At 42.1% G+C, this 15,745-nt stretch overlaps 2 protein-coding genes across 7 annotated transcripts in view; one reads left to right on the forward strand and one right to left on the reverse strand.

The window, feature by feature from the left end:
- Positions 1-3,254: 3,254 nt before the first annotated feature.
- ABCE1 (ATP binding cassette subfamily E member 1) lies at positions 3,255-15,536 on the reverse strand. Its single transcript, XM_072121881.1, has 18 exons — positions 15,338-15,536; positions 13,398-13,554; positions 11,822-11,907; positions 11,536-11,633; positions 10,792-10,909; positions 9,771-9,908; positions 9,565-9,634; positions 8,583-8,679; positions 7,993-8,082; positions 7,218-7,339; positions 6,792-7,013; positions 6,237-6,296; positions 6,043-6,101; positions 5,722-5,832; positions 5,487-5,629; positions 5,115-5,237; positions 4,925-5,036; positions 3,255-3,913 (listed from the first exon to the last, which is right to left on the reverse strand). The coding sequence occupies exons 2-18, from the start codon at positions 13,498-13,500 to the stop codon at positions 3,866-3,868; spliced, it is 1,800 nt and encodes a 599-aa protein (XP_071977982.1). The 5' UTR covers positions 13,501-13,554; positions 15,338-15,536; the 3' UTR covers positions 3,255-3,865.
- The window catches only part of ANAPC10 (anaphase promoting complex subunit 10), a 77,342-nt gene continuing 77,133 nt past the window's right edge, over positions 15,537-15,745 (forward strand). For 4 of the 6 annotated variants that reach the window (XM_072121971.1, XM_072121893.1, XM_072121903.1 and 1 more), the window contains exon 1: positions 15,537-15,688. The gene's annotated coding sequence lies outside the window, so the exon portion shown is untranslated. The remainder of the gene's footprint in view (positions 15,689-15,745) is intronic. The other 2 variants (XM_072121922.1, XM_072121952.1) reach the window with 2 other exon arrangements.

Here is a 15,745-nt window from a genome sequence, read left to right on the forward strand (position 1 = left end):
TTATGCTAATGACCCTGAGGGACTCCTGTGGATGTTACCAGGAGTCTGTGCTGTTACACTGTCTCCCACTCCCCCTCTGCTCCTTCAGCAATTCCTCCTCCCTCTACCTGGTAATCTCACTGCAGCAGAGGAAGTTTTAGCACACACTAGAAGGGGGGTGTACAGTCTGTGAATCTGTAGCAGAGGGACTTTGGTAACATGGGCAGGAGCCCTTCAGCCTCATTGGCATAATTTTAAAAGTTGATTTACTATTAAAGGAAGAGTATCATCAGATGGGCCGAGGCATTTCATCGATCTCAGAGTATGTGGAGAGGACTCGGGCCCCTTCTCTGCTTCTTTCACTAGATGCGGAAAAGGCATTTGATAGAGTACACTGGCTGTATATGGTGGGAGGTTACTTCTCAACGCCATTTAGTATCACGAACGGGAAGAGACAGGGTCTTATTATAAGCTTAACGCTGGAAGTCTCTGGTATTAGACATGAACCTATCCAAAGCAACATCAAGACACCTAAAAGGTGCACATCCTGTACTTGGGTATTAAGCTAACCTTCCCATCAAACAAGATATTCCAAGTGAACTACATTCCCTTAACCCCTTAAGGGCGCGGGGCTCTCCTCCTTCAAAAATCCATAAATGTTTCCGTGTACAGAGCCGTGCGAGTGCTTATTTTGAGCATTTCTCTGTCACATTATTCCATGCCATGTACTGGGAGGCTGGAAAAAAAATCCAAATTTGGAAAAATTATTAAAAAAAAATGCGTTTACGTCTCGTTCTTGTGGGCTGTTTTTACAACTTTCGCTGTGGGCTCCAAATAACACCTCTGCTTTATTCTTAGGTTCGGTACGATCGCGGTGATACCAAATTTATACAGGTTTTGTGTTTCAAAAGTTAAACGATTGTGTACGAAAAAAAATGTAATTTTGCCATCTTCTGACGCTAATAACTTTTTCATACTTCGGTGTATGTCAGAAGTGTTAGACATCTGGGATAATGTATACAGAATTGGGATCTGTACTATAGGATAACACCCAATCAATGGGCTACACACATGTAAAAGTGGGCTACATTATATGAAAACAGAACAACATGTGTAAAGTAGCGAATGAACTTTATTGAAAAGTTTGGACAAAGGACAAACATCAACAAGACAAAAATATCATAAAATCATTTAAAAGGAATGCACCCTGGTGCACCCATACATACAAAATCCACTGGAGCCCGACACCTAATAATGTCGGGTTTAACCAGACCTGGGCCTCACAAAAACCATCCCACTAAAAGGTGAGTGTATGAACCGGGCATGCGTCTGTGGGAAGGGAGATGTAAGCAAAAATAGCTATCAGACAGTCCAGCCCGAGGATGTGTGGTGATGCGCACGAAAGTGCGTGTGAATCCTCTGTGCTGGAGTGGCTGAGGTGCAATAGCGTGCCCACTAGACACCAGTCTAAGCTACAATATTTACCAGAAGATGTGGGGTGGCGATGTGGACCCAGGACAAGTCGCCCCACGCGTTCCGCCGCGTATCGCGGCTTCCTCAAGACCCCTGAGGAAGCCGCGATACGCGGCGGAACGCGTGGGGCGACTTGTCCTGGGTCCACATCGCCACCCCACATCTTCTGGTAAATATTGTAGCTTAGACTGGTGTCTAGTGGGCACGCTATTGCACCTCAGCCACTCCAGCACAGAGGATTCACACGCACTTTCGTGCGCATCACCACACATCCTCGGGCTGGACTGTCTGATAGCTATTTTTGCTTACATCTCCCTTCCCACAGACGCATGCCCGGTTCATACACTCACCTTTTAGTGGGATGGTTTTTGTGAGGCCCAGGTCTGGTTAAACCCGACATTATTAGGTGTCGGGCTCCAGTGGATTTTGTATGTATGGGTGCACCAGGGTGCATTCCTTTTAAATGATTTTATGATATTTTTGTCTTGTTGATGTTTGTCCTTTGTCCAAACTTTTCAATAAAGTTCATTCGCTACTTTACACATGTTGTTCTGTTTTCATATAATGTAGACATCTGGGATAAATCACACCTCCTTTCGTTTGAAGTAATTAATAATACATTTGTTATTGGAACTTTTATAAATACCTCAGAATTAGACACTTTATTAAAAAAACTTGCCAGAGAAATGTCCAGCTCCTAAGTGTTTTTGAAATAGCCAATTTGTTTAGGTTGAAAAGTGCTTAGGGTAGCTCTAGCGTAGAGTTATAGAAAAGGCGCTGCCATGCCTCTCCCACTGGGAAGGAAAACCCCTAAATATATCCACTGACAGGAGGGTGTGGGAAAATTCTTTCAGAACCTTTATCTTTGTCCAGTTGTGCCCTTCACTTAGAAACGAGACATAAAATCCTGTATCGCTAGTGCTTCCCCGAGTCGCCTAGCAAATATATACCTGGCTGTGTTGAAGAAGGGACAGACAGGGCCTATAGCTCACATCTTTCGGGAGTGCCCACAGTCAGTGGGCTTCTGGTCACATTTGACTTCTCTGTTACAATTAATACTGCAAATTCCAGAGCATCATACACGGGGACTGGCGTGGTTAGGTATAGTTTTAGAAGACTTCATCTTAGGACAATATTTCATGCTTCAACTACAGAACTTACACTTATAGCCAAACTTTAGAAATCTACCAAAATCCCTGCCTTTGCAGAACTCACAAGCAGGATAAACAACAATTGTGTACTTGAGAGGGCAACAGCATTCAAAGAGGGGAAAAATTAAAATGTAGACATGTAAGCCAAGGTGGTGGCCTGTTTCATCTGTCTATATTTTATTAGTCTAAGCTATCGCCATTAAAAAAACCCCACAATGGAACAATTTCCAAGGCCTCTACATCTTCAAGTAAATTGGGGACCACACAAGCTTGTACTTTGTCCCTCCTGTGTGGTTTCAATGCACCACAATCAGTTGAGTGTTGCTTCTATTTTTGTACTAGTAGAGATAAACTAAGCTGTATAATAAAGATCGCTGGTATTATTGACCTCAGCCTTCAGTCCAGCCCCTGTTAAAATTGAGCCCCTTGGTGATGCTGTGTTTTTTTACTTCCTGCATTCCAAAACCTATATTTTTTTTTATTCTTCGATTTACAGATACATATGAGGGCTACATTGTACTACCTTGAGGTAACATTTAATATTCTGTGCTGTTCAGCCGGCAATATGTCCAGGACGCACCAGAATGGAAAGATTCGGGTTTACTCCGTTTTATAGGGGGCCTTCACACAGCACAAAAGAAAAGCAATACGCCACTTTTATTTGGGTGTTTATTATCGAAAACCCCAAGAGGTTTTAGGTTCTTTAAAATAAGATTGTACTCTTGATGGCAGCATTTTCTAAACCATATTACACAGTTCATTAGGCTGTAGATGTAAGGAAACAAATCTCTGAGGAATAAATTAGATAATATCTGCTGAATCCATAACTAATCTTTATATTGAATTCGGGAATGAGCGACCAGTCCCTCTGCAGAGGGCAGTTTTTTTGGTGTGGGAACATTGGATATTTTTTTTACTATTACACAATGCACACTGTGTGATTCTTATAAGTCTGCCTAAAGAAGTTGCCCCATAAAAAGTTAAAAAAAAAAAACAAAAAAAAAAACTCTACAGGTGTCAGTTAAATGTAACTTGCTTCGCCCCTGGGTGATGCTCAGCCAATCACTGTCCAAGCAGGACTCTCAAAGCCCCCTGAACTGTCAGGAGACACATGAGGGGGTGTAGCAGGACTGGCAAGTTATTTTACTGTCCATCTGTAGAGCTCAAGTAATTTAATTTTTTTTTAACCAGACAACCCCTTTAGGCTTCTTTCTGTACATTCGAAATTTAATGAAGGGAGCTGAAGATACATCCGGTTTGCTTTAGTCATCCAAGAAAAAGTAGTTTCCACTCTTCTTCTGATCCACATCCTGAAACGCAAGAAAGAACTAACATCAGCAACGGAAACATTATCCCTAGATGAAACTTCACAGCACCAAATGCATACTGGGAAGTGTTGTCTTACCATATACAAATATCCCACTACTATATTGGAGGTTAAATGTTAGACAGGTACCAGTGACGCTGTTGCTTGTGGTGCAAGGCATTTTGGATACAGATATAGAGGGAGGCAGAGTTTTATATATAAAACATGCATTTTTACCTATTGGGCACATCCTGAGTATGCACATCTTTGTGTGCAAGTAGGCCCTTCAACCTGCAGTTCTATGCAAAGATGTGCATACTCAGGATGTGCCCAATAGTCTCATGGACCGTTGTTTGTGGTCTGGGTCTCATCAGCACATGAGGTCCGCTCACACACAGATGACAGTAGAAAAATCTGCCCAAGCCACAAACAGACAGAAACATACAGGAGCTGCTCTATAATTTGTGGCCCAGGCAGTAGGTTCATACACTGTGGAAACTACAGTCCTGTGTGTGAGCCCATAAAAAAGCAAAAGTCCATGTAATTGACTAACAGGTAGCAGGGAGGGGGGTAGGGGGGTAGGATATCAGGTAATCTACCAATATACATCTATTAAATTTGCTGCACCCATCTCCTTATATATAAAGTGCAGTCTCCTGTCTTTTGTCTTATCAGTTGCCATTACTTTCCATTCCTTTATGGCCGCAGATGGACAGATGATCTCTATCTGTACATGACCAAACGCCCTTTCAGGACCTTAATATTATATTCATGAATATGATCGTAAGGGCCTGGAAGGGCGACTGTTAAAGGACAGATGAGATCACATGGCCCTTCATTTGTGGCCATTTTATAATCATTCTCTTGGGTTCCTATGGTCTGCTGAACATGATACAGATCTAAAGGAAGTTACAGAACCATCATATTGGATCTATGTGCCGCATAAAAAAAAAAAAATTACAAAATTTTCAGCAACCTAGATTATGGACTTGACACATTAACTTAGTATTCTTACCTTAATAGAGTTAAGCTTGTTTATTCTTGGTCTATAATTGTTGGGATCTCTCCTAAATGTTATTTCAAGCTGAGACAAAAACTTGTTCATACCAGCGAGCAGCGTTTGTGGACTGAAGAACAAAATGTAAACTCAGTATTCAAATTTAAAAATAAAATAAAAAGATCACATAAGAAAAGAAATGTGTTACCTGTTTGCCACTGTGTCTTTAGATGGGATACCATCGAAAACAATGACCCGGTCAGCAAGATAAGTAGCCATAATAAAATCGTGCTCCACAACAAAGGCCGTCTTTTTGGCGTGAAGTATGAATCTACAAAACGTTGAAAGAATAAGTGTTCGTTCTACAACGATAGAAGTACAGATGATCCACCAGACAACATGGTAAATGGGCAGGGGACACCTTTATAGATTCACTCAAATTACAATATGAACCTTGACTCCGGGGTGATGACTGTAAATTAAAACCAAACGCTGGAAATCTAGCATTAGTCTTTTCTTTGGCATTTGTGAAAGCTAATGCCAAATTCCCCAAGTACGGCACAGATTCCTTCAGAATTACCTTTTGATTACTCTGGCAGCTGTAAGACGCTGTTCAGAATCAAGATATGCAGAAGGTTCATCGACAAGATAGACGTCCGCAGGTTTACCCAGACACAGGACTAAAGCCACACGCTGCAACTCTCCTCCAGACAAAGTCTGAACCTGTTGGATACAATTCACAAAATCTTCAGTTCCTACTTCCCCACTTTAAAAATAGCAAAAATATGCAGATGAGGGGGGGGGGGATAAATTACCTCTTGATCAATAATATTTTCAATCTGCATAGGCTTCATCACATCTGTAACAAACTGAGGGTGCGTGTAAGCGTCTCTGATCTTTTCATGCAGCAACTGACGGACAGATCCCTATGTAAAGGAAGAAAGATTGGTAAGAGAACAGTTGTGAGATTGTCAGAACAATAACCCACCCAGTGCATCTGACAGGCTACACATCACGGCATCATTAGCCTGGAGCTGCCAGTCTATGACAAAGCTGTTGTGGTCTGCTCAAGTAAATGTAGGTTCCACCCTTGTCATCTCCAAATAGTGTGATAGAGCGAGTCTAAGCATACTTACCATAGATTTAGGGCTGATTTTCTGTGGTTTGTAGCTCACATTAAGAACTGGTACATCACCTGCAATAGGAGAACAGATTATGGGCTTTTAAAATAATAACAATAAAAAAAATGGAAGTATACTCTATAAATAACAGCAACAATGGGATTAACGACATTAAAGAAAAAAAGACACATTGTGAAGTCCGTTTTTACCTCCTTCATCAGGCTTCAGTCTTCCAGCCAACATACGGATAAATGTAGTTTTACCAGTTCCTGTAAAAGACAAGTAATATGTATAGTACATGGTAAATAGCACATAGCACTTTTATCCTTTGATATGCTCCACGGATTCTGACACAGAAGAAATTATTTCTGTATTAACAGAAGAGTAAAGGGCAACAGTTTCTGCTCTTTACTGTCACATGGGCAGCACCAGGTCACCTGCTCCAGCTTAGAACCAGTCATCTGACAGTGGAGAGACTAGGTAGCAATGTTACTGGGTACCTCCAGTATCAGATATGCTAATCAGATGGGTGGTCCTTGTAAAGATCTAATGCCTTAGTAGTTATCTATATAGGAATTATACATAACTGCTGTGAACAGTTTCAGTCTCTATAACAGAAGTGCTCAAGATGCAACAAACTATCAGCGGATCATCCAGGAAAACGATAGATGACAAGCCTTCATTTTATTTCGGGCATGTTTAGACCCTGCCTATTTTCTGTATATTTTCTTCTGTGTAAAAGGTGGGGTAAATGTACTACTCACCATTCTCTCCCAACATGACCATAATTTCAGAGTCTGTGAACTCTCCAGCAACGATCCTTAGCTGAAAGTCTCCCATCTGCTTTCTCATTGATGGATACTTGTACATGCACATCTTCTTAACCTCTTCCTCATTGGCGGTTTCGGCTACTTTAAACACCAAAGAGACGTCTCTGAATCTTAAATTTTCAGTCGGAACGTAGCCATCCAAGAAAATGTTGATGCCTGGGAGACAACAGTAACATTATATACCCATAATATACCGTATGCTTTCTCAATGCCAAAGAAGCTTAGAAGAAATACAAATGAATGCAAATTAGCATCATAGTCTTGATATGAAGATTCTGCTTTCCAGAGTATTTTAATAAAGGTTTTATAATATATGTACTTATGCAAAAGCAAATATCCTGATAATCAAAGCAAACCTACCTTCTCTGACGCTGAAGGGCATAGTGACTACACCGTAAGCACTTGGAACACCATACAAGCAGCAAATGAAGTCAGAAAGATAGTCAAGCACACTCAGATCGTGCTCCACAACGATGATGTAACTGAAAAGGAGAGACTATTCTAAGTGTCTAAAACCAGGATATACAGAGCACTAAATAAAAGTTTCATCAGTTTACAAATTTTCCTAATTTTAACTATTGCCATTAGATACATAGATTCTCATTGCTGGTGAGAAGCAGCAGATTCCAGTGTGCCACTTCTTAAAGGTAATATCCTCCTCCAATGGGACCTGCTCGTATCTACAGGAGGAACAAGCTCCTATCCAAGCCAAACAGGTTATTGTGCAATAGCTTCAGCTATTTTTGGCTCTCCCACAGAATTAAATGGATTTAAGAAGTCCAACAGGAGTCTATGGAGTGCAGGATAAAATCATTCTCTGCTCCATTGATTAAGAAGATACTTCTAACAGCAGTTTACTCCACAAGTGCATATATGAAGGATTCAGGATGAATAGCTGTGAGATAAGCCCATTGCCCACAAGTGAGTGTCGTCTGACACTTGCTCCGGTGCTTGTGGGATCTACCAGAATAACTGAACTGAATGGACATGCTGAGTTCTGAGATTCTGGATACTGTCTGGTATATCCTAAAAGCGCCACGGGTTTAGGCGTTAGGCCGACAGCCTTCTAATATGTATGGCCCTTCAATCTGAGCAAGTAATTGGATGAAACTAGTAAACAGCCAAGTTCTCTTACCGGTCAGGATCAATCAAAGATCGGATAGTTATGGCAGCCTTGAGACGCTGCTTCACATCTAAATAACTGGATGGTTCATCAAACATGAAGCTGAGGGGGAAAAATAATGTATATAAGTAAATACCCCTTAAACAGTAAATTAAATATTTGACAGGCGCCCCTGGTCATTTGGATGCCGATATGGATAAAATTAATCTGATTTAGCTCATACATGAAACAATGGGAGAAAAAAAACAAAACAAAAAACAAACTACTGTGATTCCAGCCTAAGCACCAAACCCATATGCAGAAGGTCCCCTACTTAAGAACACTCGACTTACAGATGACCCCTAGATACAGACGGACCACCTTGGCCACTGTGACCTCTCTGGATGCTATTACTTTAGTCCCAGACTGTAATGATCAGCTGTAATTTGATGGTGTATTGATATTGATGATCCTTGGTCCCATTAGAGAAAAAAATGTGGAAAATCCAACTGTCACTGGGACAAATTCAACTTAAGTGCAAACCCAAGGAACCCATCTTGAAGATAACCCGGAGACTGCCTGCATATTATATATACACACACACACACGACAACTTTTCTTACATGTCAGCTCTCTGGATACAAACAACAGCACAGGCAAATCGCTGAAGCTCTCCTCCGGAAAGGTCCTCCACGTTCCGATCCCTCAGATGAGTGAGATCTACATCAAACAAGATTGGGATTTGAAGACGACATTTAGGGGAATTATAACATTAGAATCATAATCAAACAGTTCAAATAACCATAGATGTTGATGTTCGATAAATACTGATCCCTCCTAAGTTTGGCAGGACCAGCAGGCCATCTTATGTCTACACAGATGTTTTGATTCTTCTACAATGTCAGATATAGATATCCAGGGAAAGGTAGTTGGAGGGGGGGGGGGGCATTTTAAAATCCCTCATCAGTTCCTTTGTTGTGTAGGGAGAAGTAAGGAAGTAAGCGTGCTTGTGTAAGGAAAACTGAGACACCAACATGGCAGCATAATAATGGCGTCTGAAGCGCCTTAGTGCGGTTTATCTCCTCATAAAATTGGCACTCTGTCAAAAATTCCCTGCCAACTTGTATGAGGCCTAGAAGTGAAATTAGACTATTTTTGCAATTTTTCCTCTTCACCCCAGAAATACTGGAAAACCCCTTTAATATCCTACATAAAGGAGCTGTGACCTTTGCTGCCAATCACTGACCCCAGTAGTCACACAGGGAGCATCAATGATGTAGTGGGATGCACAGAAATTGCATCTATGTTTAGACTACATTCATACCACCATTATTGGGTCCTGCTGCTACTTCTCTGTTATTTATAACTACAAAAATATCACACAGGCTGCAGCGCTATTTTTGCTGTTACAGATACAAGGTGTGTAACGTAAAGGTAAACTTACATACATGCAAGTAAATGGGAATGGATGGTAAAAGGAAGGCCTTCTATTTGCCATTTTATGTGTCCGTCTATCCCATAACAAAATACAACAATCGCTAGCAGTGGTGTGAACTTAACCTTAGGCCTAAGTACAGCTCGACATGTTTCCCAATGTGCACTTACCGAGCTGTGCACAAACAGTAGTTTGGGTGTTTGTTTCATCCTTTCGATCCAGAATGGTCCCCACTGGGCCCTATGAAAAAAATAATTCTACATCAATTCTCTCAATTTATGTCAGTATTGTGTAATAAGTAAATATAAAATCTCTACAGCACTTCAGATCAAAGCAGAATTTTTTTGGAAAACACAATCAAAAACCACACACTCACCTTTGCAGCTTTTGGAATTTGGTCCACATATTGAGGCTTAATAATGGCCTTCAAGTCATCCTCCAAAATCTTGGTGAAATAGTTCTGCAGCTCAGATCCTCTGAAATAAGTCAGGATTTCCTGCCAATCTGGAGGATCCTGGAATAAAAAAAAATGATCATCCAATATGCATAACATGTAATCACATGCAAAATGACACAATCTGTACAATATTATATTGTAAATGGGCTCTTCCCGAGTCTGAAGTATATTCACAATTTAACAGTATTGTAAATGAGATCACATGACTGCTCAATTACTATGCAAACGGTCATTATGTTTATAACATATGAAGAGACAAAAACATTAGTATTTTCTCTTACTATAATTATAATGCTTACATTTCTAAAAGTTAGGAAAGTTGTGCGACTTTTGATGACGTTTTCAATGCTACCACTTTTAGGACAATATGGCCTATTGATCACTTTTTATAGAATTTTTTTGCCATTTTGAAAAATATCATTTTCGACTTTGGGCGCCATTTTCTGTTCCGGAGTTGAACGCAGTAAAAAAAAAAAAAAAAAAAAACCTTATTATATTTTGATAGATCGGACATTTTTGGATGCGGGGATACCTAATGTGTATGATTTTGACTGTTTATTTATAACAGTTATAGGGAAAGGGGGTGATTTGAATTTTTAGGGTTTTTTTTATAATTTTTTTTTTTTTTACTTTTAACTTTCACTATTTTTCAGACCCCCCCTGATCGACCCTAGCTTATACTGCCATACTACAGTATGGCAGTATATGGGGATTTTCCACCTCATTCATTAAAATGTGCAAATCGCACATTGTAATGAATGGGTTAAAAAGAAACAGCCTCAGGTCTTCGTAAGACCTGAGGTTGTCGGGAAGGGGTTGTGACATTAAAGAGAAATTCACAGATAGGAGGGTGATGTGTCCGTTTAGCTGTTGTATTGTTCAGTTAATAAAGCAGAAGATCAAAAAGTGAAAGAACATAAAAATATAACAATTGTCTTACATCATATTTCCCAAGATTAGGTTTTTGTTTTCCAGCTAGAATTTTCAATGCAGTTGACTTTCCAATACCGTTGGTGCCAACTAATCCAAGCACCTCACCAGGCCGGGGAATAGGCAACCTGTGGTGGGACAGTAAAACATTTATGAAGACATTGTAAGGGGAAAGTATCACTGGTTATACTACTGTTCCCTTATCTACCAGCTGACTGCAGTTACTCTGTATGTTCAGAACCTTTCACTCCTACCTGTATTGGACTAATGCCTAACATTTCTTAAAATCTGGTAATCATTTAAAGGGGCTGTGCCAAGTTAGGAAGCACCGGATAGGGGATAGTAAGAGTGTGACTGCTGGGGCCTTCACCAATGATCAGCTTGATATCCCTTGTCCATGGGAAAAAGAAAAACTTCCTTATTTAGTACTACACCCTTAAGAAAAGGGTCATTTGTGAAATTCCTTTTTCTCCAAAAGACAACAGATCTGGCTTGAACCCACATGAATCAGCTATCATCGCTAGCAGTAGTCACAGACAGCCATACATTTTTGCTGCAGTGGCCATGAATGAATAGCCACCCGAGTAACACATGAATACTGGGGCTTATACATGACAAAGGGGTCCTAAATTATATCATTATGGCCTAACGGAGCACATGGACAGGGGTTATTTGGGGCAACTGACCCCTTTTCCCAATCTCATACAATGCAACAATGTTTCCAGTCATGAGGTTAACATCTTTGGATTCTTACCTGTGAAGCTTAAAGGCGTTGGCACAATATCTGTGGGTGGTCTCTTTCGCCAAGTTGCTTGGCAGGTTGACAATGGACAAGGCGCCAAAAGGACATTTCTGTTATGAATGAAAATTTGATTATTCTTAAGTATGACACAAGCAAACTCCTCATAAACTGGATTATAAATCTGGATTGGTTTTCCCCAAATACACAAGAATTCATAACCGACCATGGAAAGTGAAACCCCTTAAATCCAACAATTCATGCTTCGCTATTAAGATACTGAAATCTTCAACCTACTGACCTTAATGCAAATACCGCATCCGATACAAAGGGTCTCAGAAATCCATACAATCTTACTTTGCGGAGTGACTTCAATGCACAGTTTTCCTGTAGAGAAAAATAATGATCATTTCATGTACCGGCGGTCCCCTACTTAAGGACACTCAACTTACAGATGAACCCTAGTTACAAACAGACCTCTGGATATAGTTAAATTACTTTATCCTTAGCCTACAATAAACAGCTATAACAGTTATCACAGGTTTCTGTAACAAAGCTTTATTGTTAATCCTTGTTAATCCAACATTTTTAAAATCCAATTGTCACAGAGACCAAAAAAAATTTGGCTGGGGTTACAATTATAAAGTATACAGTTCCGACTTACATACAAATTCAACTTAAGAACAGACCTACAGAACCTATCTTGTACGTAACCCGAGGACTGCTCGTATTCCGTTAACTTCGCTTCATCCTACAGATCAGTCTACATACTAGACATACAGTCAGCATGTTATAGAGCAGGAGGAGCGGACCATATAGTATGCATAAATAGTTCTCTGCGGAAATGGTGGGAATAACTCCTTTTATTCTGAGCTTATTAGTCACGTGGGCTTGTCCTACTCAATGACTGGGCGCGCATGCCAATCACTAAGCAGGATCGTTCAATAGGGACATACCAACAAATGAATGACAAGTAAGATGGAACCTTCCGCTACAAAGCTGCATCAATCAGTTCAGCTCTGTGTTTACTTTTGTAAAATTTTCTGGAACATTATCACTATTTTTAACTCCTTCAAGGACATCTACCATCAGATATACTGACAGTAGACTCCTATAGGTTCCGTTATAGGTGTTGCCCCACAAAGAAAACTATGGCCTATCCACAGGATAGAGCCTAACTTGCTTATTGGTGTGGTTCTCGGTGATGGTACCCCCCTGGGATCACGAGAAAGGGGGTCCCAAGTACCCCTGTCGCACTCAGAGATGACTGGAGCAGCATGCGTGGGCTGCCCCATTCATCTTGGGGTGTGACAAGTCTGCATCGGATCTGTGAGCCCCCCACGATCAGAAAGTTAGACTATGCTGTGGCTAGAGCCTAACTTTGTGTTAACTGTGTTTTCCAACAAAAGACACGTATCCCCTTAACCAATGATAAGAAGGCAGGGCCCTTTAAGTGCCCCATATGAGATAGAGCACAAATGCACACGTTTAGGGTAAATTCACATGGCCGTCTGTGAGGACGTATATGCGGCCGCAAATACGGCAATAGCGGCACATGTGTGATACATGTGTGGCATAGATCCGGGCCGCACACCGCAAAAAGATAGAGCATGCTATCTATGAGTGTGCGGCCGTGCGCCGCTGTTTTCTATGGAGGGAGGAGGGGCCACCTCCTCCTCCTCTCCAGCGTACGGCGGGCATACCATGTGTGAATGAGCTCTTAATCTGAGCTCCATTCACTTTTGTGCGAACAGTTTTTGTAAGAAATCCCCTTTAAGTTACATGTGACAGGACTGCAAAAAGTTTTCAATTAAGTAATAACCGCAGAGGAAACACAGCAATGACAGGAGTTATCATATATTCTTCAGGACACTTACCCATCCTCACAACAGGGCAACTCTTTTTGCACTCCTGGCGACACTTCTTTGGCTTACACTTGTCATGATTGACAATGGCTATTCTGGTCAGCTTGTCCGCCATCTTGGGTGTGCTGTTGGCTGGTCCTGGTTTAGGCAGTAATTTTGAAACTCAGGCCTATAATATAAAAGAGACAGCTAAGTGTTAATACAATGTTCTACTTTTTTTAGGTTACACTTTACTACCGTGTTAGATGGAGAACTATTTGGCGACCTGATAGATGGAAATGAGCCCTAACCCGTTCCCAGAGGGGGCAAACTTGCCTTCATAGTTTTCCCGGCATTTAAGATATTATTGTAGGATATAAGGCAAAAACTAATTGCAGAACTATGTGAGAACATCAGCGCTACAATCAGCGTCAGACAGCTCTGTGTACACTGTATTACTTATCAGGAGACACATTCTGTGTTACTATCCGGACCATCATACATCGTGTAATACCCCAGAGTCTGCAAAACCCTCACAGCAGCCTGAGAACAGCTCAGCAATTGCATAAAAGCTCAAGAGATAAGAATGAGCAAGCAAGAGCTGCGACTATCTCGCCCCTCAACCTGCAGGCGCATAGTCACACAGTAATGGGGGATCTGAGAAGCCTGAGGGACGTTACTGTCCACCTCCAGCTTTTCTACAATGAAAGGGAATTGCACACGTTACAACTCCCAGCTGTCATGATAATATAGGCTGGCACAGACAATGGGAGAACATCTCAGGATGGTCACTATACATAGTACAACCTGCTCATTGGATCGTCTCTCTATTAGCTGAAGGAAAGAGACGCCATAATGAATGGCCCTGGCACACATTTACTGCATGACCCACCCAGGGAAACAAGTGCCCATGTGCAGTAGGGGAAGTATTGAGTGCAGATTTTATAAACAATATATTCAGGATAAGGGCTGCCCATGCAGTGTATAAAGTCAGCAGTACTTGCCTAAAACATGACCTGGTCATCTGCCATATTTGACACCATATGGTAAGTATCACACCACACATGTATGACGTCTAATCATGGGAAGATCTGGCTCAGATTGATAAGGGGGTTTCCACTTACAATATTTAGTTTAAGACTGTCATATCAGTGGAGGGTCCAATGACTGGGACCCCCTCATAAATAGAGGCAGATGTGTGGGGAGGACCCCATACACTATGGAAATAATGGAGATGACTATGTACAATGCTCTGCGAGTTCTCATTCACATAAAGAGTTTGTGTTGCATACTGAAACGCAACAGAAATGTTGCGAGGGAGACACTAGGCCACATGTAGAAACATTTCCGTTGAAACGCTTGCAATCAGCAACAAGCGCCACATGTTTGGCATAAAAACAGGAGAAAACGTGGTACATGTTACTGATCTCAAGTGTTTCGCATCTGTGATCTATCTAGCCCCTCCCTCGCAGCACTTCAAGACGCAACACAAGCCCTGTGTGTGAACAAGGCCTTAGACGTATAGACCGGGGCACAGAGAAGCGCCAACACATCCATTTCCATTCACACAGAGGAGTTGGGGTCCCAGAGGTTGTGATCACTGTGCGTTCCAGTAGTAGGACCCCCACGATCACATATTGGAGGATGAGTTAAGAGAGTGAAACCCAATATATGAGTCATACACCCCTCCTGCCATACATCACTGGATCGTCACGATCTATGCGTGTGCTGACTACAAGTCCCAGCATGCCGTGCAGCTGTGATCCCCTGCTGGGACTTGTAGTTCCCCAGCAGCTGTAGCCGGATCAGGGTAACAGACAGATAAGCGGGCACCACACCACAGCGCCACATCAGCTAGAACATCACGGGCGCCATCATATTAACTAGAGGCTGAACTACAGAGAGGGAAATAGGAGCGAGCCGGAGGCCGCCATACAACCGGGACCTGATACCAGGCCTTAGCGGCGACTCACCGGAGGAGGAGCGGGAGCAGCTACCGGTTCTTGGGGAGGGGAGGGATGTCGGACGAGCGCCTCTTTCCCCCTTTTCTCAGCGGTAACGCTTGCGCTTCTCCCCGGGCGGCAGCGTGCAAAGCACACGAAGAGAAACCGGCAAGATGGCCGCCGCGGCTACTCCCTCCCACACCGCTGGCGTGCGCTCAGAGAGACGTAGGCGTTGCGTTTCACCATGGAACGCTTCGCTTGGCAGAGAGTCGCGAGGAAGACGTCATCAGCCGGAGACGAGCAGTGAGAGACTGGCGGGGCTGGAAGCTGGTGTACCCGGGGATGGAGTGAGCTGTGTGCCCGGTCTATGTGATTCAGCAGGTGTGCCAGTCACCGGTGCCCTCAGCATAGGCATTTACTGTGTGTCCGGTGTATATG

Source organism: Engystomops pustulosus, chromosome 1 (genome assembly GCF_040894005.1).
Source record: "Engystomops pustulosus chromosome 1, aEngPut4.maternal, whole genome shotgun sequence".
In the NCBI taxonomy this organism is placed as follows: Eukaryota; Metazoa; Chordata; class Amphibia; order Anura; family Leptodactylidae; genus Engystomops; species Engystomops pustulosus.